The sequence below is a fragment of the Martes martes genome (assembly GCF_963455335.1).
Source record: "Martes martes genome assembly, chromosome: 4".
Lineage (NCBI taxonomy): Eukaryota > Metazoa > Chordata > Mammalia > Carnivora > Mustelidae > Martes > Martes martes.
In genome coordinates, this window is record NC_137891.1 from 165339185 (window position 1) to 165365795 (window position 26611).

The window sequence follows — 26611 nt, forward strand, 5'->3', positions numbered from 1 at the left end:
TTCTGAGTCCACCCAGTGGCTGCCATGAATATCCAGGACTTCATTGATTGGGGTTATTTCAGGCTAATGAATTTCCCCCAAAGAGCATTCCATTGTTCAAAATGCAGTAATTGAGAGCATGCCTCACAACATGGGAGACTTTGTAAGGACTTGGGTGTAAGACAAAACCTTCCTACTTAAGGGATAATTTTGGAGCAAAATCTTATGCTATATTCAGGCATTTTGCCGACAATTCCCAAATCATTGTTTCCTATTCAGTCCTTCCACCCCCCAGCATCCACCAGCCTACTAGACATTGCCATCTGGGTGTATTTTTATTGAGTGGCTACTATGTGTCAAGCGCTATTCTAGGTGCTGGTGTATAAATGGTTGGACATGACAGAGTCCCCGTTCTCAGGAGTGCATCCTAGCGGGATGATACTGAGAACAGACATGTAAACAAATCACTAGTACATTTCATGTACTAGTAAATGCTCCAAAGAAGATAAAATGGGGTCATGTGGTAGAGAGCGACTGTGGTGTACGTGCTTTCTTTGGGAAGGGCGGGTCAGAAATGGCCTCCTGGAGGAGGGGATGTATGAGCTGAGATGTGAATGACAACGAGACAAGTCACTTGAAGCTGTCGGGGGAAGACTGTTGCCAACAAAAGCCAGTGCAAAGACTCCGAGATGGGAGAAGACCATTGTGGGTGGGTGTGTGCAGAGGGGAGAGCTGAAGAAGATGAGTCTGGAGAGGCAGCCAAGGCCTATCCATGTAGGGCTTTGCAGGCCACAGCAATGAGTTTAGTGTATTTTCGTCTTCATGGCCATTATGGGAAACCACCTGGAGGGTCTTGAGCAGGGGAATGACTTGACTCACCTTGGTAGAAGATTTCTCCGGCTGCCATGGGTAAATGTGGTAAGGGAGTGGAGACAGCATGTGTAGACAACCTTTAGAGAGTTTTGTTTTTTTGTAAAGGTGGTGGTAGCAGGAGAAGGATGTGGTGTCAAGAGGTAATTAAAAAAAGAGAGAGGACATTCTAGCATATTTACAGAATTGTAGGGCAAAAACTGTGGAGCACCGTCCAGAGTCAGTGATAGCTGAAGGCTCCAGTGTCTAAATGGAGGGGGTACCAGGAGCAGGGACACCCATCCAGGTCCCAGGGGAGAAGGCAGGATGAACGGGCACATAATGCCTGCCTGTCAGCCCGAGAGGTTTAGGGGTATGGGGACTGAAGCTTTGGGGGAAGAGAAGAAGGTGTGATACAGCCATCTTGGGGACTAGGGTTAGGGTTTTAGGAAAATGCAGAATTTGCTAGAAGGGCTGAGTGTTCACCCAAGGTTTGTGGTCAGAAGTTTCCATTGAAACCAGTCAGCCTGGTTGGGTTATTCTCCAGATGCTCCGGGTGCCACGTGGAGAATGGGGTTGAACTGGACTTGGGGTCTTGCCTACCGAGTAACTACGGCAACAGGCAAAGGCAAGGGAGCTATCGGGGATACATCTATGGAGGGCCCTGGGAGTTTGAGTTGGGGAAAGAGGGAAGGGAGGTCATAGAGGGGGTGGTGGACAGCCACGTGGGGAGGACCCACAGGTGTGGCAGAGGGAGTGCTGGAGCAGGAAGCAGAGGGAGAGGAGTTGATGAGCTCTGGGTACTGCCGAGGTCTGGGGCGTGAGCGTGTATGTGGGTGGGTGTCACGGGTGAATAAAGATCGATGGAAACAAGGAAGTCAAAGCACGGAGAGGTAGGTGTTAGAGGTGAAGTCACCAGAAATGGTAATAAGTACAGAATTTGAGAGAGAGGAAGAGAGAAGGGGGTTCCAGGGGCTGAGCTGGTCCTGCAGAGAGAGGGGATAACTGGGATAATTTACCTAGCTCTCCGACTCGGCGCGTCTGTGACTGAAGTCCCCTGTATCTCCCGCAAACCTGCTCCTCCCCTTGGGAGATGGCCCCGTCACCCAGAGCAGAAACCTGGGTGTCACTTTGGTGCCTCTCCACCTGATCCCCACACCCACTCAGATCGCCAAATTGATCCGACCCCGTCTCATAAATCTTCCTTAAATCCAGCTACTTCTTCACCCCCGTGGCGCACACCCTTGTTGAGGCCATCGTTGTTTGTGACTTGGACTGCTTGTGTCAGTCTCCAAGTAGACGGCCCCGCCCGGGCCCCTCAGCACATTAACCAGAGGCACCGTGCCTTAGATCACATCACTCCAGTGCTCAGCCTCTTCAGTGACTTCTCGTTGTCCTGAGGATAAAGTCCAAGATCATGAACAGGGCTTTACCGAGAAAGTGCTGCGGACGCAGCCCCTGCCTGCTTCAGCCTGAGTCCTCCCAGGAGCCTCCTCCTGGAGTACTTCCCATCCTCCTCACCAAGCTTGCTCTCCCTCCACCTGGCGTGCTCCTGCTCTGCTTGGCAAAGTCCTCTTCTTTCTCTAGGCATCAGCTTAAGGAAGTCTCAGGGAAGGGACATCTGGGTGGCTCAGTCGGTTAAGGGTCTGCCTTCAGCTCCCATCATGATCCTGGGGTCCCGGGATGGAGCCCTGCATCAGGCTCCCTGCTCAGGGTGGAGCCTGCTTCTCCCTCTCCCTCTGTGCCTCCCTCCCACCCTGCAAGTCTGGGCGCACGCACTCTCTCTTTCTCTCAAATGAGTAAATAAAATCTTAAAAAAAAAAAAAAAAAGAAGCCTCAGGGAAGTTTTTCCTGCATCTCTGGCTGTTGGATCCACCTTCCCCCTCTCCCCAGCACCCTGTGCTCCCCAGCCTGCCATAAGCTGTCCTCTTCATGGGATGTAAACTCCATGAGATCGGGGACTGTATCTGATTCTTCCCAGATGAATCCTTGGCATGTAGCATGGGGTTTGTCACGTAAAATTGAACAATAAATATTTGTTGATTTGAATCCAATGAGAGATTCTGGGTGAAGACAAAGTCCCAGGTGTGGTCCTGTGAGTGGGTAGCTAAATGCAGTGGAGGAGGAGGTCATGAGAGACACAGAGGGCATGGCATGAAAAGGATGGAGTGACGCCCAGATGGTTCCCGCCGCCCTGGGATGTAAGAGTATACCCCAAGACCCTGACTCCTCAAGTCTTTCATGAGTGGAAGAGCAATGAGGGGGCAGCAGTGGGGGTGGGGCAGAAGGTGGAGGGGACAGATGGCAGAGGCCCAGCTGAGCGAAGAGATTTCAAGAAGGGGAGGTGGGAAAGTCTGAGAGTGGTAGCCACTGGGGTGGGGGTGTTCTTGAGAGAGTGGGTGGGACTGAGGATGAAAATGCCCTGGCGGATGTGTTTCTAGAGGATTCTTCCAGCTTCTCCGAGGCTTTGGGCGGCTCAGATGGTGTTCCGTTCTGTATGGCTCACTGGCTGGGGACTTGGGACTTCTGGGAGCAGATCCCATGAAGAGGGCTGCCACAGGAGTCCGGTCCCTGGATGCCCTCCCCCGATGCTGGCCCCGTGGTGGACACTGGGATGGGGACTCTGGAATCCCACAGGGAGTGGGCTATGGCTGGTCTGCTGGCCGACATTTGGCTGCTGCTTGGGTCTGAGTGGTTCTGAATGGGTTGAGAGCGCCAGCCTATGTTCTGGGATTGGGTGGTCATAGCTCTGGTCTGGATTGGAGGTAGAGCTACCCTTATTTCCTGGGATCAGGAGTTCAGTGATGGTATTGGTGCCCTGCCCATGTCCCCTTTAGTTGGGGACACCCATTCCTTAGCTGCTGTGAATATAAGATGCTCATGGCTTATGGCTGCCCCTGGAGATTTGACCTTAATTGAATGGGAGTCACCTACCCCTTCCTGTCAGCCCTCCTGCCCACGGGCTGGACTCAAGCCAACGACTGACTGATATGGGAGTTCCAATGCCTGGTGCCCTCTCCTCCAGTGGGAACAACTCAGTGGTGGCATGTGTGGTCGGAAGGCCCCTCACTGCACAGGGGTCAAGGCTAAATGTCCCTGAGCCCATACCCAGGTCAGTCTCTTCCCTTGCCTGCTTCCCTCATTCCTTCATCCTCAGGCACATGAATTCCTGCCACTGGCTCTGCTTTCAGGAACCCTGAACTAAGATGAAAAGACTGCTGATCTTGTCCCATGATTCAGGGAGGGGGAGGCAGAGAGGCTCTCTACGGACCCCAGGCCCCTATAGACTCAGCCCATCTGCGTGGGTGTGGAAGTTCCCCTCCTCTCTCTAGGCCAGTTTCCTCAACTATAAATGAAACGGTTAGGCTAGATTTAGTTAAAACATCAACAATGATGGAACTTACAAACCCATGAGAGGACGTCTTATCTGCACTCCCTGGCCAAGGTGTAGTGAAGGAGTCAGGTAAACAAGACAAGTCCCTTCCCCGAGCAGCTCGTAGCCCATTTACTCATTTACCAAACATTTATTAAAGGTAGCTGGGGACCTGGGTGAGTCAGCGTCCTGCTCGTGAAGGGCTCACAGACTGATGGGGAGAATGGCCCAAGAGCAAGCTAGGCTTAAGGGTTCGGACCTTGGGATCTGAGGAAGGGTCCCAGAGGAGGAAGGAAGGGCATTCCTGGTGGCCGGAACACATATCCGAAGGCCCGAGGCGTGAGGCAGTGTGATATCTGGTTGGGGACCCATAAGCCGTTTGGTATTATTGGGGAGTACAAGGAGGGAGGAAGCAGGGGTGATGTCGGGGAGGTCAGCAGGGACCAGGTGGAGAGGCAGTGGGGGAGTAGTGGTGGGCGTGGAAGAGTTTTTGTTTTTGAAGCAGGAGAAACTCCGGCCGGTGCGTGTGTAGAAAGCCACTCTGTCCCAGCGGTGGAAGAGTGGCGGGAGAGGGAGGGCAGACTCAGGAGTTTAGAGTTGGAATGGGGGGTGGGTGGGTGGGATGTGATACTGCAGTGGCTTGTGTGCCGTGAGAGGCTGGAAGATGGGAAGGCATGAGGGTGTCAGGATAGCTCCCGGCTTGGACAGCTGGGTGGCGGGCGCGCCATCCATGGTGGGGGGTGGGTGATGCGTGAGGAGGGTCCTTGCTGTCCCTTTGGGAGCTGCTGACTGGAGGAGACCTGGGGGCCTCCTGGAGCGTTGATCCCTGGGCAGATGGTGGGAGGCTCTGGGGCTCAGAGGCAGGTCTGGGCTGGAGGTGCGGCTCTGGGCGTGGTTAAGGTCTGGTGGGGTGGGGGTGGGGGGATGAGGGTATGCATGTCTGGGTAAGAGAAGGGGAATTCCTCAGACCTGAGGCTGTGGGAGGGACCCTTTAGCTCAGATGCTCTCAGTAGGTTTCTGGCTTGTGGGGTTAACCCCCTTGGGCATCCTGGCAGACTCCCCATCCTGGGCTTGTTCTCAGTACCATTGTACCCTATCCAGGCCTTCCCATCTCACCCTCAGAGGAGACTCACTTCCCTGAGACCTGTGCTGGACAGGGTGAGGGAGTCTGGAATGGCGGAGGCAGAGGCCTCCTGAACCACATGCGTTCACCGGAGAACAGAACCGTGCTGGCCCCGGAGTCTCCTGCAGTCCCACTCCTCCTGCCTTGGCTAACTGCTTGCAGAGTCCAGAGACCCCTGGAGCGGCCTCTCCATATTCCCACGGTGTCCTGGGAGTGCCCTTTTTGTGGCGTATGTTGTGGTGTGTGTGTGTGTGTGATGGATGAACTTGGATCTGAGGTCTCGGGGCTCAGGTGCCCACTGAGTGGTTGTGGCTTCCTTACTGAGGTCCATGCTGAGCCCCCCTGATGCTTCTACACACCACGCCCCACCCAGGCTATAAAATACTGGGAAAATCACATTTATTAATGTTTTTCACACACCCCATTGCCTTATACAAAATTCCCACCAGCCGTCAACTTCCCTCCCCTGGGACTCAGGACCCAGGGACCAAACTGCTCTCCAGGGGTGGGCTTCCTGAGCCCCGCAACCATCTTCCTCCCCCGCACTGTCACTGAAAAGATGCCCCTGCCCTGGTGGGGCCTTAGGGAACAGCCCACAGCCCCAGTGATCCTCGCCACTGCCCTCACAGGTCATGGAAACCCACCTGCCTCCATTGTGGCCGACCCAGCCTTCATTAGGACAGAGTTCCCATCTTGGGGGTGCTCTCCCTGGGAGAGGACGTACGGGGGGCAGGTGTCGGGTAGGCGGTCCCGGTGCCGAGACCGCTTGCGCCTTGGGCTGAAGGTCTCCAGGCACCTCTTGCCCACCAGGTAGGTGACCTCACTGAGGTTGAGCAGGATGCAGATGACAGCAGTGGCCACCATGAAGTAGGTGAAGACCTTCTTCTCGGTGGGCCGGGAGATGTAGCAGTCCACCGTGTGGGGGCAAGGGGACTCGGAGCAGGCCACCACCCGTGGCATGTCGTAATCCTCGTAGAGGCAGTGGAAGAGGTAGAGGAAACCGGCGTCGACGGCCGCCTTGAAGAGGAGACTCAGCAGGTAGGTCCACCAGAGCCCGCCCCGCTTCTTGCTCGGGTTGTCGTACAGGGACGGGGCGCTGGGCCCGTGCTTCAGGCGGTGGCGGCGCTCGCGCTCCTGGCGGTAGGCCACGTGCATGACCACGAGCAGCGAGGGGCAGGTGACCAGGATGAGTTGCAGGGCCCAGAGGCGCACGTGGGACACGGGGAAGAACTCATCGTAGCAGACGTTGGGGCAGCCCGGCTGCTTGGTGTTGCAGACGAAGTCCTTCTGCTCATCGTCCCACACCTCCTCGGCCGCCACCACGTACACCAGCACACGGAAGATGAACACCACTGACAGCCAGATGCGGCCCAGCGCCGTGGAATACTTGTTGACCCCACTCAGGAGGCCCTGCAGGGACGCCCAGTTCATGACGATTGTGTCCTTGCTTCCTCGCGTGGACCGTCTGCAGCCGGGAGCACCCACTCAGGGCGTGGGGGCCACGGGGCCGGGAGACCCTGGAAGTGGGTGTCCTTTGTTAAAGGTGCAATTGGCAAAGCCCTTTCACCAACCCTCTGTCATCACGTCCTCACTTGCCGTGACTTGGTGGGGTCGGGATGGCTCTTATCCCCATTTCACAGGGGAGGAAGCTAAGGCCCAGGGAGGCACCCAGCCTAGGCTCCCAGCTGGAAGTGGCAGGGCTGGCCTTGAACCCCCACCTTCCAGTTCTAAAACCAGGGACGAGTTTATTCTATGAAGTAATGGATAAATGTGAAGGATGATCATCTCACATGCATATACCTGCCAACTTCTTTGACCCCAGGTTTCAGCCCTGTGGACCACACGACTTCTACAGAAACAGGACGAAGGTGGGGTTTGGGTGACTGCCCTCCTTTCAGCTGCCAGGACTGGACAGGGGCAGGAGGGGAGGATGGTATGTCTTTATCTTCATGCAACTTCTACTGAGTGCCCACGGGAGCCTGGCCCTGTGCTGGGCGTGTTGCTATTGGCCTCTTTGGCTGCCCCCTGAGTGATAGCTGTCCTTACCTCACACCTCACCGAGAGGCCCAGGACAACCCCAGCCCTGACATTTCCTCCCAGACTAAGCAGGCTCTTTGGAACCCTGGGGTTTGGCATTACCCACCACCCCTCCCCCACCCCAGTGCCGACTGTCCTGACCACACTGGGTTTCTCTGGAATTCCAACCATTTCAACTTTAGGGAGGGTCTGGGAAAGGGACAGAGGCAGGATTCTGGATTCTGGTTCAGTCCTCTCCCCATCACTTACTTCTCCTCTCAGGAATACCTTCCTTCTGTGCTAGCCAGCTCTCCCATTACTCCAGGTCAGGCCCCTCTCCGAGTGCTCTCAGTCCTCCACACCCCCTTATCTGGAGCGCCATCAGGTTCCATCCTGGCCCCTGCCCCTCCCCTGCCCCTGACTCAGACCTCAGCATCTTCAGAGCTTGTGACCCTGGGACATTTTCCGAGTACCCTTCTCTGTGGAATCGATCACGGCACTCAGATGGTCTGTTTCCCTGCCTCCATGACAGACTGTCAGTGCCTGGAGGGCAAGCTTCTACAGCTCATTCGTCTGTTTCCCTAGCACTCAGCACCTGGCCTGGCCCGGTGAACACATTGATAGACGTTTGCTGAACTGAAACTCCCTCTTCCAGACCCCCCACTTCCTTGTGTCTTCTCTGGTCCTCTGTCTTCCCTTTGGACTGACAGGACATCCCTCCCCCTCCTTGGGGCTTCCTTGGTGTTTCTCCAGGGATCCTCTGTCCCCCCCCCCCCCCCCCGCTCCTCCCAGGAGCCCAGGCTGCAGCCCGTGTTCCGCGGATCCTCAGCCCATCCAGTCCCTGCTTCCCAGCCCGGTCTGCTGCCCAATTTGGGCCTCACCTTTCTCGGGTCTAGCAGCGACTTTCCGGTCCCTGGGCTTGTCTGTCTGCCTGAGGGCCTCCCGGAGGCAGCTTTTGTTCCTCACTCCTGTGCTGGGTGGAGCTTTCTGAGCCAATGAGCCAAGGGAGAGTGAGCGGGTGGGCAGGCAGGCGGACTTCCCCGGGCACATATTCAGAGCAAACACCTGCGGCTCTCTCCCCTGGCCCACGCCTTCTCTCCAGCCTGGACGGGCATGGCTGGGTCTGGCTCCCTGGGCTGGCAGGTATGTGGGTGAAGCTGTCTTTGGGGGGGAGCAGTGCAGGAGGATAGCCTTATGCCAGGGCCTGGGTCAGTACCAGTGGTCCCTATCTGTTGCCCCACCCCCTTCCCATTACCTTATTGCCCCTGGTCTATCTGTCCCCAGTCCTCTCTCCTGCCCTTTGCTCTGGAAGCGTGGTCCAGAGCAGCTACCATCCGTGGAGAGTGGCAACCTTGATCCAGCCCAGGATCACATCCCACCCTGGCGGGGACATTTCTGGGAACTAGATCTTGGGCTGCTGGTGAGCTGTGGAGGGGATGGGAGGAGCTGATCATGGTTCTTTTAGAGGAGGACACCTGCTGCCCTGGCGGAGATAAAGAACGCAGGCGGACAGCAGGAAGTGTCCCAGGTGGTGTGGGCCCAGTGGAGGTCTGTCCTCTCTGGGCCTCTGGGGAAGCCTTCTGGGGAAGTCAGGGTACTTCCCAGTGGGGATTGCAGAGGGGGCTTGGGTCTGCTTCCTGGCTGTCCTGGTGGCTGGGATAGTGAGGGTTAATGAGCAGCCAGGGAGGGGCTCCTCTGCTTCATTTCCCACAAGCATTTATTGAGCACTTCCTAATACCAATGATTAACATTTATGTGGCCTTTTACAGCTGGCTTACCCCATCCACAGCCATGAACTCATCCAGTCCCCCACCCCCCCAACACCAGGCTCTGTACTATTAACCCATTTTGGAGAGGAGCTGAAGTCCCTTTCCCAGAGTCCCAGTGGAGCATGGGTTCGAACTCAAATGTTCTGACTCAAAAGTTCATGAACTTTCCATGGCAACACACAGCTTCCCACAGGCCAAGCCCCATTATACTTTCAGATAGTCCTCAGACCTCAATTTGCAACTGGGGATAAAGGCTTGTCTAGAGCATGAGCAGGTGGCATGACCCCCCCAGGAGTGCTGGGGACCATTGACTGGGGGGAGGGAATGGCCCCTCACCAGGCCGGGTCAGGTCCAGCCCTTTGCAGGGACACAGAGGTTGAGCCAGTGACTTGAGAAGGGTCACAAAGGCCAAAAGACTGAATGGCACCTTGAATCAAGTGGATGAGTTGATTTTTATTAAGCCTTGACCATCCCTGCCCCGCCCCCACAATGTACTTGCACATCCATTTTCTAAAGAAACCGCTTCTCACAGCAACACCCCGGGACGTGGGCTTCACTTCCATTTTACATAAAAGGAAATGCAGGTTCAACTCAGAGAGGTCACTGGCCCAAGGTCCCACAGCTGGGGTAGGTGCCCGGCCCTCCCCGCTGCCTGCTCCCGAGGCTGCACTTGTGGGAGATGCAGGGCCCTCCCTGCAAACCATCAGGTTTGACGAGGCGGCTCTCACAGGATGGTCTTCGTCACGTGGTCTCGAGGGATGTCTGGTAAGAGAGGAGGTTGAGCATCCGAGCCCAGAAAGATGAGGTCGCCTGAGAGGAGGTCGTCCCCCTTGCAGGAAGAGGTGGCACCGTCTGGGCGATGGCCCATGCCTGTGGCCCTGGCTCTCCTCGCCGCCAATCCCTCACGGCACCTCTTGCTCACCAGGTAGACCAGCTCTACGAGGTTGAGCAGGATGCAAATGGCAGCCGTGACCACCATGAAGAGAGTGAAGATGTTCTTCTCTGAGGGCTTGGAGATGAAGCAGTCCACCGTGTTGGGACACGGAGCTATGTGGCACTTGACCACATGAGGGAGGGTATATCTGGGGTAGAATGAGTGGAACATATAGAGGAAGGCGGTGTCCACGGCGGCCTTGAACACCAGGCTGCAGACATACGTCCACCAGAGCCCACCCCGCTTCTTGCCGGGGTGCAGGTAGAGGCGCCCGCCGTCCTCCCCCACCGCTTCTCGGTGCTTCTTCTCCCGAGCCTCCCGGTAGGCCACGTGCATGACCACGAGCAGCGAGGGGCAGGTGACCAGGATAAGCTGCAGGGCCCAGAGGCGCACGTGGGACACGGGGAAGAACTCGTCAAAGCAGACATTGGAGCAGCCCGGCTGCTTGGTGTTGCAGTCAAAATCCTTGTGGTCATCGCTCCACACCCGCTCAGCCGTCACCAGGTACACCAGCACGCGGAAGATGAAGACCAGAGACAGCCAGATGCGCCCAAAGGCAGTGGAGTACTTGTTGACCCCGCTCAGGAGCCCTTCGAAGATCCCCCAGTTCATAGTGGACCCAGACGTTGGCTGCTCCTGCTGGGAAATAATGATTTCCCACATTTATAGAATACTGACTCTGAGCACCTTATGGAAATACAGCATCTGTACTCAATTCCCACAGTCACAGAGGAGCTAGGTTCTATTGTTGTCCTCATTTTACAGATGGAGGAAACAGAGGTTCGGGGGGCTATGAAGGTTGCACAACTACTAAAGGCAGAGCTGGGGTCAGAACCCAGGTGATTAAATCCAGAATCCATAAAAGTGGGGGAAGGGAGCTACTCTTCCTTCCTGGGGCTGAGGCTCTGGTCTTGCAGTCCTGCAGCGTGAAAGCTTGAGTTGTGGGACATTCTGCCCTCTCCCTCTGTTCCAACCCTGGTCCTCCTCCTCAGGGGGCAGAGCCTTAGGAAGACTTCTCTCCTTTTGAGCCCCTCTCCTCTTAGCCCCTCCTAAGGGGAACCTGCTACTTGCCCTTTACTTGGCTTAAGGGGTTGGGTGGGAGAGACTGCAGGAAATTTGTCCCCAAACTCCCATCTGGTCTAACACTTAGTAAATACCCAGGCAAATGTCTTGCTCACGTGCAGGTCACTTGAAGCAAGGCCAGTGGCAACCCTGCTGAAAGATAAAGTAGGGGACAATTGTTCTCTTTATCCAATAACGTTCCCAGAGTAGCCTGGTGTTCTGGGGATTCCTAAACTGGTGTTCTGTGGAACTCTGCCCATAGTTTGGCAACTGGAGCAGTGAAAGAAAAGGATTCTGTGTTCAAGAAAGGTAGGCAAACGTAGGTTCAGCAAAGTTACACTTGATCTTAGCCAAAAGGCCGAGAATCGATTAGCAAAGTTAAATAAGGCCCTTAGTTGACCAAGTGAATACATTGACACTTGAATCCCCAAAAGGGAAGAAATATGGAGCATTGCCTGAACTCCTTTGACCACAAAAGCTTTTTTTTTTTTTTTAATTTTTTTTTAAATCACCGTGTGGAATAGTCTTGTCACAACTGCAAAATGGGAAATGCTGCTCTGGTCAGTTTCGCTGTTGAGTTTGGCGGGATGAACACACAGGTGTCAGATCTACCTCCGTTTACAGAATGTGACTGCCACTCAGAGCCAGACTCTCACTTCCTCGCTTGGAATTCTTCCTGGTTCCTGGTGGGGCAGGGCTGGGGCTGGGGGCGGGGGGGGGGGAGTCCCCTGAGACCAAGGCACTGTGGTTTCACCTGCTGGCCTCCCCTGGGACCTCAGGGGGACCGCATAGCCTCTTGCTCTAAGGGGTTCCTGATGCCCTTCCCAGGGCATGTGTAGGCACTGGTCACTGTGCGGTCCTGACGGCCTGTGGGATCTGCTGCTGATGGACAGGGAAGTGGTAAGAGCCAACACTTATGGGGTAGTCACACTGCTCCAGGCACTGTTCTTAGCACTTTGTGTGAACCAGTACAGCAACTCTATGAAAGGGTATGATATTTTTTATTTCCAATTTCCAGATGAGGAAAGTGGAGCACAGAGAGGTAATTAATTTGCTCATAGTTGCTCAGCTGGGAAGTAGCAGAGCCGGGATTTGAACCACACTCTGGGCCTAGGCCCCTTTGCTTAAGTTTCAGGAAGGTACTCGCCCATCTGGTCTGTGCCCACCCTCTCCTCTGCCAGGTGGGTGCCAGGGAAGGGAGGCTGGAAGTGTCTTGCTCTCACCCTATCTCCCCACTGCTCTGTCTATACCACCTACCGCTTGGTTGTGAGTCATGGGCTTGTCTTTGCTCAGGCCCGCCTAGTGTGGGCGGAACTCCTGGCAGCTCGCAGGCCTGGGAGCAGCCTGGGAGACTCCCCCCCTTAGTCCCCAGAGGCTTTTGGCCCATCCCACCTGGGGTGTGGTGGTTGGGACTCTGCAGGCCCAGACAGAGCTGCCTCCCTTGCTCATTCAGCTGCTGGCACCCCTGTGAGCCCCTCTCCCACTCGGTCCCTGGTTCCCACCTCTTCTGAGCTGGGGAGAGCAGGAAGAAGGCAGGGCAGAGGAGGGAGGAACCCTCCATTCCTGTCCCATCAGAACCCAGGATGGTAGCTATGTCCAGGCCCCCCTCTCGCCTCGTCACTGGAGAAGTCTCCCTCTGCTACATATGCCAAGGGTCCATATGGACACAAGTGACCTTACCTGGGGGGCTCCTCCTCAGGGCTCTCTGTGTACTGGCTCCTGGCCGCTGGAAATCGGACTCTGCAGGCAGCTGGAACTCATGTCAGAACGAGGGAGGGTGTTTGGGGCAGCACATTCTGGGACAGAGCCTGTGGAGTCAGCACGCAGCTGGGTGTGCCGCCGGCCGAGGAGGAGGGCTTGCTGCGCCTGCCACTGCCATTGGCTGGGCCCCAGCCTCCCCAGACTTCCTCCGAGGAGGCCCAGACGCTGAAGGGTTCATGGTTCACTCTTCCTGGGGCGCAGAGCCCAGAGTCCGGGCATCCTCTGAGGGGAGAACCGTAGGTCCGTTCTGAGCCCCTGCTTGTCCTCTCATCTCTGGCCTTGTGTGGGAGGAGCTGAGGTCTGTCCTGCCTTCTCAACCTTCTCCAAAGAGTCCCCATGCTCCTTCTTGGGACTCTAGGGGCTGCTCTCTGGCCTTCCATTCTTCTGGCTTCAGTTATTTTCCTGAAACGCCATGACTCGCAAACTCTGTCTCCAGCCCATATGCATTTGCCCCATCCATTGCCTGCCCTAGGATACCCTCCCCTCGCCTTTCTCAGTACCTGGTACTCCTCCAAGAAGCCTTCCCTGACTGTTGTTTCAGGTGGCTTAGAGCTTCCATGGCCTTGAACTTCCCCATCATTGTGACTGTATTGGAATAGTTGATCTTAACTGAGCTCATTCCAAGTAGAACCTATCTGTTGCATAAACAAATCAATCCACGCCAAAAGGGACTAGTCAGCAGGGCATAAGGCAGACCAGCCCCTGGCCCCCAGGAAATCACCCACCTGGCTTTGATGGCCCACTGAGAAGTCTAGTACCAGCTGCACAGAGCCTCTCATGACTGCCGAGGGGGCATGGAGCAGGTTTCTGGGCCCAGGCTCCCCTCCCCCACCATCCCGTGGCTGCTGGACTTCAGCTCAGTATTTGGACCCCTATGCTGGAGACATGAGGGATTGTGCAGAGAGCCACCCCTTCCCCAAAAGAGACACATACGCAGACCCCCCCATCCTCAACACCACACAAAATAACCCTTGTTCTCAATTCAAGAATCATTGCTGAGACACTGCTGTGTTCCAGGTGTTATGTTTGGTACAAGGCTACGCAGATAAAGAAAGGATCTGGAGAGCCTGGGCAGGCACACAGATAGGGGCTTGGAGATACCCTGGTGTCAGAACGGCCTCCAGGGTGAGCCCCAGCAGGAAGCGCTTGGGAACAGACAAGTCCTGTCCAGAGCAGGGACCTCCCTGTCTGATGGGGGAGGCATTTCAGGGAACTGTTGTAAGGCAGGGGATCTCTGTCTCTGGACCCCCACCCCTGCATTGGGAATCTCACACCTCTGGATTTTAATCTCACTTCTGGTACTTTGAGATCTGGGCAATTTCCCTCTCCTCCAAAGTACAGTGAGACATTATGTGCCCCTGAGGTGGCGAGGGGGAGGAGGGACACGGAATAAGCATGATGCTGCCCAGTGACCGAGCACAGCCTGCGGGGCCCGAATCCCACTTCTGCCTCTTCCTTGCCATGTGATGCCTCCATTTCTTATCTGCAGAGTGGGACAGTAACATCGCCTACCTGGTAGGGCTGTGGCGCTGGTTAACCCAGCTCATAGAGGTACAGCTCTGGAACAGAGCCGGGAATGAAGGAAGCCCTTTTTATGATTACCTCTGATGTGCGGGAGCTGAACTGCCCCCCTCCCACCATGCCTGGCACGTGGTGTGCACTCACAGAAAGTGACTTCCTCCTCTTTTCCTTATTCCTAGGCCTTTCCTCTCTGAGAAGGAGGGAAGGCAGAGAAGGGAGGGGGAGGCAGACATACTCGCCAGAGAAAGTCTCCTGTGGATGAATGTTGACTTTGGGTTGGAGAGGCAAAACCCAGGCCAGACAGTGACTGTTGGAGGGGTAGGCAGGGGGCGCAGGGGGCACCCCTACAGAGTTTCTCATCAGTGCAGAGACACAGCCTCTTATCCTAATGAGCTTCTAAGATGTCCTTTATCAGCAGGTCACACAGAGTCAGAATTCAATGGACTGTGTGTCCAGGAGCCACAGAAACCACTGATCCATAGAAAGCACGATGCAACCCCACAAGTACACACCCGTACACGGGCCACACCTTCTAGGCACAGTGTTGTGTGCATGGGACAATGCTTTGTTTTATTCACTGCTATACCCCTGGGACCCGGGATGGTGCCTGGGAACGAGTGAGGCTGCATTTATGTTTGCTGAACCAATGATGTTGGAAACGCATGCACCCTGCAAAAATTCACGCACACTTGTTCCTTTCTACATTCTTCCCCCTAAATGATGATCAAGCACAGGGAAGGGGGGAAGCTTGGATGGATTAGGTCCAACATTGGGAGAGGTGCTATAAGCAACATCCAACAGAGAAGGGAGTGTCAAATTCTGCCAAAGGGAGATCCAGACAAGGTAAGTTGGGTCTTGAAGGATGTATAGGAGTTCACCAAGAAATGCTGAGGAGGAGAGGCCTCTGAAGCAGAGAGCTGCAGAGGAGCTCTGTGAAAGACAATGGAAGGGACCCCTGGGTGGCTCAGTCTGTTAGGCATCTGCCTTTGGCTCAGGTCATGATCACAGAGTCCTGGGATTGAATCCCACATCGAGCTCCCTGGTCAGAGGGGAGCCTGCTCCCCTCCCTCTGCCTGCCACTCCCCCTGCTTGTGCTCTCTCTCTCTGTCACTCTCTCTTTCTCTCTCACATAAATAAATAAAAATTTTTTTTAAAAGAAAGACAATGGAAGAGGGGCACCTGGCTGACTTGGGTGACTAAACATCTGACTCTTGGTTTCCATTCAGGTCATGATCTCAGGATTGTAGGATTGAGCCCTGAGTTGGGCTCCATGCTCAGCTGGGAGTCTGCTTGGAGATTCTTTCTCTCTCTCTCCCTGCCCCCCAATAAATAAATAAATCTTAAAAAGAAAGACAATGGAAGAGCTTTAGAGAGCAGACTGGGTGGGGGCGGTGGGGGCACCAGAAGGTGCCTGGAAGCTTGGCAAGGACAGCCTGGACCATAAAAGACTGAGAACCCTGTGCTAAGGAGTTTGGCTGTATCTTGTGTGCAGAGGAAGGAGTGAGGGAAGGAAGGAAGCTACGTTCATACTGGTACAGTCGATTCTCATTATCCATGGCTCTCATGTTCTGTAAAGTCACCACAAACATGGAGTTAGCAAAAACTGCACCATGGCCAGTGGGTGAAAGGCAGTGTTAGGATCTGTGAGGCTCTGGTTGTTAAATGTTCATCAGCTGATCAACACACGACCTTGTCTTATGTGCGTTTCTTCTTAAAGACACCTTATCTAATATATATTGTGGAGTCATTAACATTGAACTCACAGCCAAGGCACCATAAGTCATGCCAGAACAAAGCTCATCAACCTCACGGATTTTCCCCCTGAGGCTCAGGAACTGTGCTCAGGAACTGGACCGCTCCTCGGGGTTACCCTTAGGGGCCCATTTAAACAGCAACATCACCAACAAAAACCCCAAAAGGAGAAAATGTGGCAATGAATTGCCTTCAGATAGGACATTTGTTCAAAGTCTCAGAGCTGAAAGAGGACGGCAGCTGGGAAGCTCAGCTGGGAACCTGCACGTCGGGAAGGGAGGGATCTCAAATTCTCGGCTCCTCTGTGTCCCTCCAAGAATGACTACAAAAGCACTGGGTGTATCGATTTGGGGGTTAAACACATACATTTTAGTGAATAGACGAATGCATAAATATGGAATCCGTGAATAATAAGGATCGACTGCATGTTTAAAAAGCTCCCTCTGTTCAAGATGAGAGGCACGTGAGATGTGAGGTACAAGTTACCACAGTTGATTTAAGCGAAAGAGGAGCCAGAGGGATGGATTTGGGAAGTAGTCGATAAGTACAGCTGGTGTATGGGGTCTGACTGGATGCAGCGGGTAGGTAGGAAGACCCTGGATGATTCCCAGGTGGCTGGTTTTGGTGATTGGGCAGGTGCTGGGTCTGCTGATGGAAGTAAGGAATATAGGAGGAAAAGCAGGTTGTTTGGAGAGGGACAGGTAATGCATAGGTTCTTTCCAGATGTTTGGGAGTTAGTGAGTTCAGTGCTTCCCATGCTGAGTGGGAGGGGTTGGAGGACAGCTACGTGGACTGTCCACGGCCAGCAGTTGACAGCAATGGCTGGAGATGTACTTTGGGAGTCCTCAGCCCCAAAGGGGTGATGGAAGCCCCAGGACGTGGCCTTGGAGTGTGTGCTGGGTGGCAAGAGAAGAGGGTGCAGACAGAGCTCTGGGGAGAGCTGACTTTAGGAAGCAGGCAAGAAAGAGTGTCATTTGTGGCAGGGTAGACTGGGGCACACAGGGGAGGGGACAATGTCATGAACGTGTCTTGCAGGAACCCCATCTGCAGAGAGGTCAATCAAGGTCTCTGGTGACTTTTGGCAGAATAATTCAGCAGAGCCGTGGGGACAGAAACCAGAGGGCAACAGATGGGGAACGTGCAGAATATACCTGTTTAGGAAGCTTGCAAGGGAAAAAGGCGGGACAGAGGCATCCGGGCTGAAGAAGAGTTTCTTTCCGGGTAGACGGGAACCGATGGGGAAGAGGCTGGAGGGCCATTGGACAATGGCGCCTGCCTTGTATCTGCCATCCTTTCCCCTCTCATTCTTCTCTTTCCTGGTTCTCCAGCCCCACTTCCACGTTCCCCAGTGCTCAGCCTGGGCATTCCTGAACTTCCTTATCATCTTTGACAGGTCCTCTGGCTCAGACCGATCCTTCCCTCAGCCCTACTTCCAGGACACATTGCTGTCGTCCCTGGGGGACCAGCTCTGCCTGTTTCCTGCCTGTTATCCCTGTTAAGGGGTATGGGGTGGGTGGGAGCTGACTCTTTTCTGGAGACCAGCCAATGCCCACCCCCAAGCTCCCTTCTAAATGCACCATGCAAAGGGCCGTGTAGGCACTGTGGCCTGCGACCCCACTGGTGACTATTGAAACCACTGTTCCCAAAGGAGAGTAACGTTTTGTTCTTTTGGCAAGAGAAGTCAGCCTGTGGGGCTGAGGGGGTGCCTATTCCCTCCAATGGGGGGAGGTAGAAAAACTTGAAAATGGGATAATAATGTTCGTTTCATTATTGAGCTCCTTCTCTGTGCCAGAAAGTAGGCCAAATGTTCTACATTCACCAAACACATAACAGTTCCCCGTCCTCCCATTGCCGCTACAACAGAGTCTTCTTTGAAAATGCAAGTCATGTTTCAAAAAGACTGTTCAAGACCTGTCAGTGGCTCCCAGCGTCTTGAAATAAAATCTCATGTTGCTGATATGGTCCGTAAAGTCCTGCACGCTCAGCCATTCGCTGCCCTTTCTTCTCGGCCTCTGCCCTTCTCCCTTTGTGTTCCAGCTGCACTGGCCTTCTCTCACTTTCTAGACCCTAGGAGTCTCTTTCCTACCTCAGGGCCTTTGCACGTGTCGTAATGCCCTTTCCTCATTTTCTCTGAGCTAGCATCTACTCAAGTCCCAGATCTTGATTTTAGGGTCCTTCTCAGGAAAACCTCCCTTGACCCCTGAAACTAGATCGGGTTCTCTGTTACCCATTCCTTTGGCAGGTGCTTCTACTTTGGGATCATATTACAACTGCACTTATATTTATGGGGGTGCTTGTGTGTTTCATGTCCTTTCCTCCTTTTGACTGTTTTCTTCGAGAGGACATGCCTAGAGGCTGGGTCCTGGGAATCGTGCTCACTCTTGTCTTTACCATCTGGCACAGCACAGTTGCCCATAGCAACTGCCTGAGGAGTGTTTGATGATGAATGGATGAATTTATTTATTTTCATTGCTCTTTATTAAGAGGAAAGGAGCCCAGAGCCCCACCGAATCTGTGGGCAGCAGGGTGTTGTAGAGATGCTGTCTTAAGAGTAGAGGCCCTGGAGCTACACGGCCCAAATTTCTGCCCCAGCTCTCCTGCACACTGGCCCACAACCTGGGCAACTTTCTGAGTCCCTTTCGGCCTTACTTTCTTCATCTGCAGCATGGGGACCACGCCAGTACCTACCTTGCAGGGTTACTGTGATGGGTAGATGAATAAAAATACATAAAACATGTGTCTGGCCCATCGTAAATACTTAATGAATTCCAGCTGCTCTTCTTCTCAGCTAGACCAATATCAGGGAATGAGGCTGGGTTGATGCTGCTTTCCAATTTCTTTCTCCCGTTATTTGGTGGTGGTCTTTGGAGGAACCTGTCTCAGCTCGCTGAGGGGACATGGGGGAAGTGAACGGCCATCCCTGAAAGGATACTGGGATGCACAGATCTGGTTCGTGCTACCTGTTTGCTTATGGCCTTGAGGGGGATGGAGGAGACCCATTCATGCTGGTTCTGGGGGAAGGGCAGGGTCCAGCCCCTGGAGAGCTGCCTCTACAAGTGGTCAGCATCTGTCTCAAGGCCTGGGCTGACGTAACCAGAGAGCCTGCACCTTTGCTGAAGAAGCTTTGCTTTCTTCTGGAGATGGAAAGACTTGTGGTGAGACTTCTCAACTATTCTTTTGCAGAAGGATGGGAGCTGTGGTATGGCAGGAGTCTAGGAAGGAGGTTAGGGTGGAAGAGGAGGAGGCAGGTAGGGTGGAGAAGAGTCAGAGCCGGGAAGGAGGGAGGGCTGTGGGACAGAATCCCACGCAGACCTGGGTTCCAATCCCATTCCCACTCCCTAGCCACGCCCAAACCCTTTCTTTTTTCCCCGGCCTTAGTCTCCATTCTGTAGGATGGGGGGACGGGTGACAGAGTTATCATGGTGTCATGGAGAGTCTGCCAGGACCTATGGAAATCACGGGGGTTACAGTTGGCCTGCTCCTCACCCTTCTTTACTTCCTTCTCTGAAGGCTTTCACTCTCTGGTTGGTAGTGTGGACACTCTTATTTTATTTTTCTGGGGCCCCGGTGAGCCCTCATTGCCATGCCCTTCCCCAATGACCTCCCTCTCCTCCTGGGCCCCCGGAACCACTCCACAGGTCTGCCTCTGCTCCCAAGCTCAGCCTGGTGGCTGACACTTGTCTCTCTGTACTGTGTCTGGGGCTGCGGGTGGGCTGGGTTACGGCAGCTGTGAGCCCCCCCAGTGCTGACACTGGGGGCCCAATACCTCCTCGTCTCCCCATCCCTCCCGCTGGGTCCATGGTAACCCTCGTGCCCTGTGGCACAGGGTCAGCTTGTCTCTGTTCTCTGTGGAGCTTCCTTAGCCCAGGATTGAGAGTCTTGTGTGCAGGTCTTACAGTTTTGATCACTGACCGCCCCCTCTGCCCACCTGCACTGGCATTCCAGGACCAGGGACAGCTCCCTTTGGGCTCTGGCAGGTATGCCTGGGACCTCTGCTCAGTGATGGTCCAGTGCGGGGCCCACATGGCTCATTGCAAACAATCAGACAGATCTAGGTTTTAAACTTTGTTTCATCAAGTAGTGAGTACACGGTCAGGTGCTGTCAGCATGCACCCCATCTCTCCTGGGTGTGCTCCGTGATGGCGAGTGGGGGGACCACGTAAAGCACGGTGATTTACAGTAGACTAGGCAGGTCCAATGGCCAGCACCTGCCGCTGTGCTGGGGCTTCTCTGGGCTTCTGGGGCCTCTGCCTGAGTATGAGGTGGCCCGGAAGTGCCAGCAAATTGACATGTCACTGGAGCAGCCCTCAACCAACGACTGATAGAAGTTAGGGGATAAATGCCCCATCTTCCACATCCTTTGGTGGAGATAACTCTGAGGCCTACAGAGGTCCCCAGGAGGATTACGTTCACTTGTCCACGGCATAACTCACTCAACCACACACCCTTCAACAGCTCCCTTTCCTTCTTGGCCTCGCTTCCCATTTCCACACTGATAGTTCCTGGGAGCCCCTCCCAGTACACAATTTGCATGTAAATCCTCATCTTTGGGGAGAGCTTTAACTAAGACATCTGTCTGCATGAGCAGCAACCCCACTCCTGGGGAATTCTCCCTTCTCCAACCAGCCACCGTCTCCTGACTCAAAGAGTTTCTGTCTTGTTGACTGTTGATCTGCCCAGGGCTGGGACTGGCCCAAGGTGAGCTAATTAGCCATATCTTGCTCAGCTGATCAGTGTGACAACAGAACCCATGCTGATCTACTGAGGGTCCTTCCCTGGGGCTTTTGAACACCAGACAGGGGGCAGCATCCGTCTGATGATAAACACGGAGAGGTTCTGGGTCTGCTGGTGGCCCGCTGTGTGGAAATGATCTGCTGGTTGGGGATGATGGTTCCAGGACAGAAAGGGAAGCAGGAAAAGAGAGAAGCAAGAGAGTGCTCAGAAGGCACTGGTCTCTGGCTCCCTATCTCAGTGGAGCCCAGCTACACGTTACCTTCCTGCATGCACAGAACCATGACATTGTCGCTTTGCCTGAGCCCAGTTAACTTCCGTTTCTATCACTTGGAACCAAGAATACTCTGTGTGACCTTGGGTTTGCCATTTAACAGGGCCTGGTGCAGAGTAGATGTTTCCTAAGTTATTTGTTTACAGACTTACGCCCTTTGGACCCCACTTCCCTCATTTTCTTGGTGGGGTTGGTAATTACCACTCTGTTGGTCAGTAATGACTACTTATGCACCTTGATGGGTTGTTGGAAAGGGACGTGAGAAAATGAAAGGGAGAGGGTTTGTTGACTGTGACGAGTCTGGGGAGGAGCTGGGGAGAGTGAGGCATCTTGGGTGGGGCACTCAGAGCCCTGCCAGGGGTGCAGAGAGACAGGGCCTGGCGGCTGAAGATGATGAGGAATTGGGAAGAATGGGTTGGGGAGACTTTCTTGTTGTTGAGAGAATCAATAAGAAGGGCAGAGAAGGGAATTCATGTTTATTGACTGCTCTGAAAGAGCCCCAGGCCAACCTCTTGCACACATCGAGGAGTACAAACTGGTGCCCTGGGGGCAGATGTTCTGTTTGGCCTCTGTGGTACTAAAGAAACATTTCAATTAACCACCAACATATACAAATTTGGAGATTCCACGTGGAAACCTGGTTGGGAAAAAGGAGGTTCCGGCAGCACGAGGCCCATATTCCTTGTGGCATCAACAGCAGCTGGAGTGATGGACAGACAGCTGTCCCCCGCCTTGATGGGGCATCCACTGTCTAGTCAGCTCTAGACCCCACCAAGGCTCCCCATGCATGCATGTTACTTGCTTGACATTGTAGTCATTTGAGACGGTAATTCTGGATAGTCTTACCCCATCTTCCCAACAGCCCTGCAAGGTGTGTATCCTTAGCCCCATTTCACAGATGATAAAACTGAGGGCCAGAGGTGAAGTGACATGCTCCAGGCCACACAGTCAGGAGATGATGGAGTTGGAATTGTTGTTCGGTTCTTAGCAACCCCAACATCTGCTCTCCTGCCCCAGCATGGGGACTGTTGGGCCATATGCAGGGAGAGTAGGAGGGGGTGGAGAGGTTTGGTGTCCGTGATTGGGAAGGTGTGGGTGTCCCAGACAGAGGCAGGGAGATTGGAAGTAAGATGATATAGTCAGACTTAGGGCGTTGCCAGTTTGAAGGGACTGTGGGCTGTTCAGATGAAAAGGTTCACTCCCAGGTAACTTTTAAGACATGGAAACTGGTCCTGGCGATCAGAGGTCAATGGAAATGGATGCTGGTGGCACATTAGCTGAAGGGACGATGTCAGGTGTCTTGCTGAGAGCCTGGGAGCCTGGTGCTTCAGGCAATCAGGAGTGGGGTGTGGGAGGTGGAAGGTAGGGATGGGGGAAGCGGGTTTTGTGGGGGGGAAGATGGTGCATCCAGGTTGAAGGTGTTGACTTTGAGGATCCATGAGATGTACACGGGAGGAGCCCCAGGGAAAGTTGGCTGAACAAAGCCAGGGCACAGGAGGGAGCTCCTGGTTGGAGATAATGGGGTCTAGAGATGAAGCAGTGATGTCTAGAACAGGCTAAAGGGCCCTTGCTGGGGGGTCAGGGCCTGAATACTCCCCTTCTCTGACCTTGTCTGAGGTAATGAGGATCCCCACCCCACCTCCCCCAGCGGGCCCCTCCATAATCGGCTTCCCTGGGGATGTTTGAGCGAAATGGATGAGCATAAGGCGAGCAGGGAAGGAGGGAGGGAGAACTGGTTATCGCTTCCCCTCAGCTCCAAGTGGATAATTACACAGCTCTCTGAGCCCCAGGACTGGGCCAGGCAGCAATCCATATAGACAGCCTCTCAAAATTAATGGGACTCCAAGGGGTTTGGGATGGGGGGAGGGCCAAGGCTGGGGTGGGGGGCTGCTGGGTGAGATGAAAGAGAGGCAGGAAGACACTGCCTCAGACAGAGGAGCATGAGATGCAGGGGGAAGTGCAAGGAAACTGAAGCCCGGAGAAGCTGAGTCACCTGCCCTGAGTCACACAGCTTTGAAGCTGGGGTTTGGCCCCTGTCTGTCTGCCTCCAGAGTGCCTGATCTTGACTCACTCTGTGGTTTGGTCTTTGTCTTCCCTGAGAATTCCCTGGGAAAGGAGTTGTAGTAAGCCCTGGGCCGGTTGGTACCTGGAACACGGTACCCAGTGGCTTTTGGAGATGGTGACTGAGAGGGACAGAGTACTACTGGTCCTTCAAGGCTCAGCTCAGACCCGGACTCTGATGTGGTGGACCGAAGGGGAAGAAAGGCTTCCCCTCTGCACCCCGCCAGCAAGATGCTCTTCCTCCCTCTAGATCTCATCACAGGGTAACTGTTCCATTTCCGTATCTGTCCTCCCTGAGGCTGGGATGCCCAGAAGATTTAGAAATCGGGCAGAAGAGGGCATTAGCACTCAAGCTGCAGTCTGAGTATGTCTGGAGTTTGGTTCACTCCAAATTCTGGTATTGTGCCAGTAGTAATTTCCGGGCTTTGACCTCATGGTTCTGCAAGATGGTAACATCAGAGAAAGCTGAGTGAAGGGCATATGGGAGCTCTCTGAACTATATCTGTAATTTTTACATGATCCCAAAATAGTTTGTTAAAGAACAACAGCGGAGCAGATCCCAGCTGTAGATTGTGGGTAGGGAAGGAGGCTGATCAGGGCTGGGCAGAGGTCAGGGCTCCAGAGGGTCGCTGGGGCACAGGAGCCCCACTGTAGCATTCTCAGCCGGCGGGGGTGGGGCACACAAGGGCTTGTGGTACAGTGTGCCCTGGTTGGGGCAGTACCATTCACTTAGGGCCCCAGCCAGAGTCTGAACTGTGTTCCTCCAGGATTTAGTTCAGGAGGATATGGTGGGAAACACCAAAGTACCCTGATCATCTCTGCCATTTACTTTATGCCTATTACATGCAAGAAGCCTCCTCTGCTGTTGCATATTCCGTATCTGAATTCTTACAAAGTTGCATTTCATGGAGTAGTCTGAGGTTCAGAGAGGTTAGGTAATTTGCCCAAGGTTGCACAGTATGTTCTGGTCAGAGCTTTCCTGACAGTCATGATGTGAGACTTTTTCAATGCTTGCCCCATAAAGGAAACTTGTTGTAGATGCAGGAAGACTTCCAGATCTCAGGGGGCAGGAACCGCTTGACCCCCAGGCCTCCAGCAGCCTGGAACTTGGGAACCAGCAGACCGAGATTGTCTCCAGGCCCCTCTTCTGGTAGCTTCTCAGTCATTTCATCTTTGCTTTTGTCTGCATTGCTGCTCTGTCCTCTCTGACATCTGGCCTTGAAGGCTGTCCTGTCCCCTTTACTGTGTGGGGACACTCAGTTTCTTTTGGCTTCTGTGCCCACTGTTCCCAATCTGCTAAAGGAGCAACTGATTGGCCCAGCTCCTTCTAGTGTCTTGGATCAAGGCAGCTGAGACCTGGATAGGTGGGGCACACAGGCCTGTAGGGCTCAGTCTCCCCTCTGCTGACGATTGCTTGGGTTTGAATCCCCACCCCACTGTGTGACCTTGGGCAAGTTACTTCACCTTTCTGTGTTCTCAGTTCATCATTGGAGGTCATAATGGTACACTCTTAGTGTGCTTGCTATAAAGGTCTTAGGACAGTGCCTGGCACAGAGGAAGAATCCTCCTCCTATTGATTATCATTGTTATTGTTACTGTCATTCTAGAATGTGGTGCATCTACTTGGTGGCAGCAGTGAGTGTGACAAGCGGCAATGGACACCCAATGTGACATCCAGCCAGTCCGCGGACTATTGACTCCAACACTCTAGTTCCTGACCTCTCTGTGATCCCATGTGAAGGACTCAACTTGAGCGCAGGGAGAGGCTTCAGGCCTGTGTGTGTGTGTGTGTGCATGTGCGTGCACGTGTGCATGTGTGCACACATGCTCGTGCGCGTGCATGCATATAAAGTAATTCCAACCCTCCCCCCCACCACTGTGGCTGAGACCTTGGTCTGTGGCCCTGCTTTGGGGCTCTTGCTCTCATGGTGGTGGAGAAGAGCTTCTTCTTGCCCCAGCAGAGCACAGGTGGATGTGTGGGCAAATGGAGGGCTTCAGTGGAAAGTAGGGGCTTTGTGTGAGACTCAGGAATCTTCTAGGATTGTAGGAGACTCTCGCTGGCTCTAGGTGAGTTAGCAAGTGGGTTATGGGAAAAGAAGGCTGTGATTTCAGGGGAGTGCTGCAAAACTGGAACTCCTTTCATCCCTATCTGTGGAATACCTATTTCTCCTGGCTCAGAACCTCGTCTAGAAGCCTCTCTGGATCCCCAGTTGCTGGGTGTGTTGGTGGAGATTAGGGTCAGAAGACCAAGGTGGCTGGCAAGAGGCTCAGGCCTTCAGATACCAGGTCTAGGCATGATGCAGGAGGAGAAAGAGAGGCCAAGAGGAGGCTGAACAGCAATCGGTGCTTCCTTTGTGCTGGTGCTATTAATTAATCCCCTAAACAAGCCAATGAGGTGCTGTGATGATCATCATTCCCATTTTACATATGAGAAAACTGAGGCTTAAAGAGGTAAAGTAACATTTTTTTTTTCATTCTGAACATGCCAGGATTACTTCTGCCCTAGGGCTTTTGCATTGCTCTTTCCTGTCTGTAGTGCTCTGCCTTCAGATCTTCACGAGGCCAGTGTTATTAGTGCTCTCTTACCATGTAACAAATTACCCCAAAATGTAGTAGCTTAAAAATTACAAATACTTATCTCAAAATTTCTGTGAGACAAGAATTCAAGAGCAGCTTCAGGATCACATTAGGACTTTAATGGGACTTAGGTACTTTTTCCCTGGGGGGTCAGGGCCTGAGTACTTCCTTTCTCTGACCTTGTCTGAGGTAATGACCCCTTTTTCCTTAAAACGGTATTAAAAATTATATTTTATAATTGTGCTAGTATAAAGATGGAGATGTTCACACATGTGAAAACTTATTCTTTAACATCAGATTTCTTTTTTAAAAAGTTTGATTTTTATAGCAATATCCATAGCTAATTAAATTTGGGAAAATGGTTCCCTTTCATTTGATCACAGGCTCATACACATTCTCTTTACTTCTTTTTTTCCCCCAGATTTAAAAAAATTTGAAAAATTTACTCATTTCTCTGACTCCTCACCCCCTGCCCTGGCAACTATCCATCTGTTCTCTGTATCTGTGAGCTTGGTTTTTTGTTTTGTTTTTAAAGATTTATTTATTTTAGGGAGAGAGAGTGCAATGGCAGGGTGGTGGTGGCAGAGGGAGGGGGAGAGAGAGAATCCCAAGCAGACTCCCTGCTGAGTGTGGAGCCTGACACAGGGCTCGATCTCATGACTCTGAGATCACGACTGGCCTGAGCCGAAATAAAAAGTTGGATGCCTAACTGACTGAACCACCTAGGTGCCCCCTTTTTTTGTTTTTGTTTTTATAGATTCCATGTATAAAAGAGATCACATGATAGTTGTCTTTTTCTGTCTGATTTATTTCATTTAAGCATAATGCA

At 53.4% G+C, this 26611-nt stretch overlaps 2 protein-coding genes across 2 annotated transcripts; both read right to left on the reverse strand.

The window, feature by feature from the left end:
• Positions 1-951: 951 nt before the first annotated feature.
• Positions 952-8269, reverse strand: GJB4 (gap junction protein beta 4). Its single transcript, XM_080802219.1, has 3 exons — positions 8222-8269; positions 5969-6841; positions 952-2224 (listed from the first exon to the last, which is right to left on the reverse strand). The coding sequence occupies exons 2-3, from the start codon at positions 6753-6755 to the stop codon at positions 2175-2177; spliced, it is 837 nt and encodes a 278-aa protein (XP_080658345.1). The 5' UTR covers positions 6756-6841; positions 8222-8269; the 3' UTR covers positions 952-2174.
• Positions 8270-9543: 1274 nt separating this feature from the next.
• GJB5 (gap junction protein beta 5) lies at positions 9544-13141 on the reverse strand. The gene is made up of 2 exons (XM_080801318.1): positions 12786-13141; positions 9544-10682 (listed from the first exon to the last, which is right to left on the reverse strand). The coding sequence occupies exon 2, from the start codon at positions 10653-10655 to the stop codon at positions 9834-9836; it is 822 nt and encodes a 273-aa protein (XP_080657444.1). The 5' UTR covers positions 10656-10682; positions 12786-13141; the 3' UTR covers positions 9544-9833.
• Between the last annotated feature and the right edge of the window lie 13470 nt (positions 13142-26611).

Excerpts from the sequence above, each read along its gene's own strand:
- GJB4 (XM_080802219.1), bottom strand. The coding sequence starts at position 6,755 with ATGAACTGGGCGTCCCTGCAGGGCCTCCTGAGTGGGGTCAACAAGTAT. Across the intron at positions 2,225-5,968 it reads GTCGGCCACAATGGAGGCAG|GACAACGAGAAGTCACTGAA; the intron begins GTGGGTTTCCAT and ends CTTTATCCTCAG.
- GJB5 (XM_080801318.1), bottom strand. The coding sequence starts at position 10,655 with ATGAACTGGGGGATCTTCGAAGGGCTCCTGAGCGGGGTCAACAAGTAC.